General features: G+C 36.3%; 1 protein-coding gene across 2 annotated transcripts; it reads left to right on the forward strand.

Moving 5' to 3' along the window:
- Nucleotides 1-484: 484 nt before the first annotated feature.
- LOC112189719 (palmitoyl-monogalactosyldiacylglycerol delta-7 desaturase, chloroplastic) lies at nt 485-3,062 on the forward strand. Of its 2 annotated transcripts, none has more exons than XM_040509336.1 (5): nt 485-812; nt 1,036-1,176; nt 1,260-1,406; nt 2,316-2,400; nt 2,497-2,682. In XM_040509336.1, exons 1-5 carry the CDS (start codon nt 534-536, stop codon nt 2,574-2,576), a joined length of 732 nt encoding a protein of 243 aa, XP_040365270.1. In that variant the 5' UTR covers nt 485-533; the 3' UTR covers nt 2,577-2,682. The 2 variants fall into 2 exon arrangements, with proteins under 2 accessions (XP_040365270.1, XP_024184839.1); XM_024329071.2 differs by having other exon boundaries at nt 486-812; nt 2,316-2,422; nt 2,497-3,062.
- Nucleotides 3,063-4,545: the final 1,483 nt, after the last annotated feature.

Genomic DNA, 4,545 nt, shown 5'->3' on the forward strand with positions numbered 1-4,545 from the left:
AAATTATAATATTTCAGTTGTTCTTGAACATCCTCGTTGTATTCATTTTTCTGCTTCTCTAATCCTAAAAATGCTGATCGCTGGTACATTACATTTTTATACATGTATCCTCAAAAGGAAAAACAGCTTGAATTGTGGAATGAATTACTTACTCTCAATACCTCTGCTGATACTGCTTGGTTTCTTATGGGACTATCGTCATTGTACAGAAAGCTGTGTGAGCTATCGTCATTGTACCCAAAAAAAAAATATAGATTATAGAGAAATTAGTCTAATGTAACTGATTGCTAATTAGCAGACAAGATCCTAGTTCCACCACTGATTGCATATGTAAGGATGTGTGTGTTGATATGTCCAAATTAAATTGGGATGAAAATATGTTGAAAAGTCATTTTCATGAACCTCCTCGTCTGCATTGCCACATGGTGGTGCAGCACCATGGAATAATCCTCAAGAATACTATATATTGTGGCATGCAGGAGCACAAACTTCTTCACTCATTTGAATCCGATTCAACTAAACTAGTATGTAAAATGCCATCCCGGCTAATTAACTGGCAGGTGCAATTTTTTGGGAGGGAATGGGACTTCATGGATTTATACCATATTACTCTCTTTCTGGGAGTCCCTTTCCTCTGTCTTTTAGCACCATTTCAATTCACTTGGGGTGCACTTTGGGTGGCAATATCACTATATTTGGTGTCGGGTATGGGTGTAACTATCTCTTACCATCGGAACCTTGCCCACCAGAGCTTTAAGGTCCCCAAATGGCTTGAATACTCACTGGCTTATTGTGCAGTTCTGTCACTTCAGGTCTCATTCTCACTTAATCTTTGTCTTGGGGGTTTCCTTTTGCTAGCAGTATAATTTCACCATACAGTGCTAAGTAGACCCATGAGTTTTAGAAATTCTTAATTTGGATTTAGATTGGTTAAGTTGAAAACCTATTATATGGATGTTTTCAATGTGAAGGAGTTCAAGGAATCATGTAGAGAACCTTTTTATATATATGTGGGAGCTTTTCTTTGCTGTGCAGGGTAGTCCACTTGAATGGGTGAGTAGCCATAGATACCACCATCAATTTACAGACAAATTGAGAGACCCTCATAGCCCCACTAAGGGATTTTGGTTTAGTCACGTGAATTGGGCGTTCGATTATCATTCTCGGTTTGGAAGCGTATGAATCTGAATCTCTCTCTCTCTCTCTCTCTCTCTCTCTCTCTCTCTCTCTCTCTCGTTATAACTCTCTTCATTTTTTAGTATGACGGACAACTGATGAAGAACGTGGGAGATTTGGAATGCCAACTATACTATAGGTTTCTTCATTATACCTACTTCCTTCATTCAGTTCTTCTTGGAGTTGCACTCTATGTGGCCGGAGGATTACCTTTTGTGGTTTGGGGAATGGTAAAATTTCATTTCACTATTCTGTTTTGTGTTTTTATCACCACTAAAGTCCAAACTTTCTTGCACTGGATAGAATGATACATAACTTTTAAAAGTGATCAAAAAGGTACCTAGACCTATAAAAATTGATCAATTTCATACCCAACTTTCAAAAGTGATCAAAAATGTACCTAGATTTAAAGAAATTGATCAATTTCATACGTCCGTCCATTTTCCGTCACATCTAAGTTCAAACTAAGGGTATATACAACCTTTTACTCTTTTTTCTTGCTTATGTGAAAGTAGTTGGATCAATGGTTATTAAGCAATAGAACTACGTGAAAATACAATGGTCTCGCCGTCACCGATGACACCGCAAAATTGTAATTCAAATTCGAAAGTCTTGCAGAATTGGAATCCGAAACTGAATACAGAGATGCATGGATGCAACATCAAACCCATAAATTGAAGTGATTTGTGGTCAAATGAGTCATAAACCATTTATAACCCAATTTTCTTCTTCTATAGAATTAAAATCTTTCATTCAATTTCAATTCCACCATCTTAGAAACAAATAAGGTTGGTATGTTTCCCACCTTCTGAAAAAAGAAGAGAATCAATCAAACAAAATAAAAAATAATTTAAAATAAGTTTTTGTGTGAAAATACTATTATAACCCCAAAAAACATCTCACATGCACCGCACGCGATCAATTTTAGTAGAGAAGTGATGGAAAATAAACCAAGGTATCAAGTGGATATTTTTTAAAAGTTTAGGTATCATTTTGATCAATTTTAAAAAATGGGTATCATTATGTCCGGTGCAAAAAAGTTTAGACACCATTGGTGATAAAAACTCTTCTGTTTTTTGCTGAAAACCATTTCTTTTTTTTTCCACAAATTATTTAACCTTTTTTCCTTACCTTTGTAGGGTGTAAGGGTGGTAGTCGTTTCACAAATTACTTTTTCAATAAATTCTATTTGCCACACTTGGGGAAAACAAATATGGGATACTGGTGATGCGTCTAAAAACAACTGGTAATATAGAAAACGATTTTCTGATGAGATTACTTATTATTAAATTAACATATTGAATTTAATTGCTTAATTAGGTTGTTTGGATTGCTGGCATTCGGAGAAGGTTGGCACAATAATCACCATGCTTTTGAGTACTCAGCTCGACAGGGCTTAGAACAGTGGCAAATTGATACTAGTTGGTATGTGATTAAGTTTTTTCAAGTTGTGGGTTTGGCCACAAACGTGAAACTGCCAACCGAGATTCAGAAGAAACGAAAAGCTCTGGCAAAAAATTCGATCATGAAGGATAAGTAATTTGACCAATTAGCCATATATATGGCATTCTTGCTTATTGGCCACATCCTGGACTAGTAGCTCCTACATCTCCTCATGTGGTTGGGAATAAACTTTTACTATCTAGATGTATGAACATTGATAAGTGTTTATGCCTCGATTGTGATTTAGGCCACGGGAGTATCCGTGAGCTGATTGCAATTATAGCTTTTATCGGTGAAGTATGAATATTTTCTTTCAGCCTTTATTAAATAAAAGTTATGTTCAGTTGGGGTTCCTATATCCTCCTTCCCTTAGTAGCTTCTTAGCTACCATTTGTACTAATGTTAAAAAAAAAAAAATCATCTGTACTAATATAATAGATAATGAAACAAATAAGTAGCTCACAAAGTTTCACCTAAAATTTGGATAATTTTCTCTCAATTTCCACCATTTCTTTCGAAAATTTGTCAATATCGAAATTTTCCGAATATTTTCCTTGAAATTTTCATTTTTCAGACTATATTTCCTCGATACTCGATATTTTGGTCATTGTATCAAACCAAAAATAACTAATCCTAGACTCTAGTCAGACTGACCATTATATACTCTTCTGTTGGCATAAGTAGAATATACAGAAAAGAAGTTGTGGTACTACCACGGTGGTACATATAGACAGGTCCACTAAATTGATTATCCAACACTCATTCATTCCTCGTAAGCCTAGTAAACTATGAAACATAAACATAGAACATAAACTTCCTACAAACATAAAGACCATATTCACCAATTGTTGTTAGTAGGTCTATGTTTTTTTATTAGACATTTGCATACATATCTTTCCTTAGATTACACTTTAACCCAGGTGAAAGGATGCATATATCCGTAGGTTTGACAATATTTGTTCTACTACTTTTTTTTTTTGAAGCAAATGAAGTCAGCCCTTTATTAAACTCAAAACAAATTACATCAAAGGAACTTCAGCTGCAAGTGCAGCCATGAGAAAATTAGGAGCAGAAAAATAAAAACAATCATCTTTGAGTCTACTACCTAAAGCAGCTAAAGAATGAGCAATTGAATTGGCCTTCCTATCAACATGGACAACCCTCAAGTTGATGTGAGTCTCAAGCAGCAAACTCACATCCTCATATATCTGACCCAACACCGAGGTATTAACAGTAGTCTGACCAATTTGTCGTTGCACCTCTTGTGCATCTATTTCTAGAATAGCCGGCATAAAACCTTGCTCAATAGCAAAAAGCATTGCATGTTGACATGCTAGAACCTCAGCATGTTCAGCAGAAAGCAGACCACTCAAGGGTCCTGCCCCACCTGCAAGCATGGCACCGTTAAAATCCCTAATCAAGAAACCAAACCCTCCCTTCCTTGTAGCGTGATGAAATGAACCATCTACATTAATCTTCACAAGACCAACTGTAGGAGCTTCCTATTTTACAACTCGTCGCCTCGACTAGTACTATTTGGAGACTTAGAGTTAAGCACACATAACTCTTGTATGCGAGACACAGCCCTCAAGACCACATCACCGGCTTGACTACTCTTCCCTTCCCATACTCTACCATTCCGCTCTCTCCAAATGCTTCAAAGTAAGTAAACCAGTTCACCACAATCGTTTAGAGCTAAACTCTTAACACAATAATTCAACCAAGGTAGCATCTCAAGATTCTCAGCTTGAGGGTGATAACAAACCTGTCTCAACACCCGATGATTCTGTAAGACCTGTTTTGTGTAAGGATAATCACGACCAATATGATGTCACGCCCCTGATTTTACACGCATGAAAATCGATATATATAACTCCATAATTATATATATGCGTGAACGTCCAGTCATCAATACAAAATACCTGA

This window comes from Rosa chinensis, chromosome 1 (assembly GCF_002994745.2).
Source record: "Rosa chinensis cultivar Old Blush chromosome 1, RchiOBHm-V2, whole genome shotgun sequence".
Lineage (NCBI taxonomy): Eukaryota > Viridiplantae > Streptophyta > Magnoliopsida > Rosales > Rosaceae > Rosa > Rosa chinensis.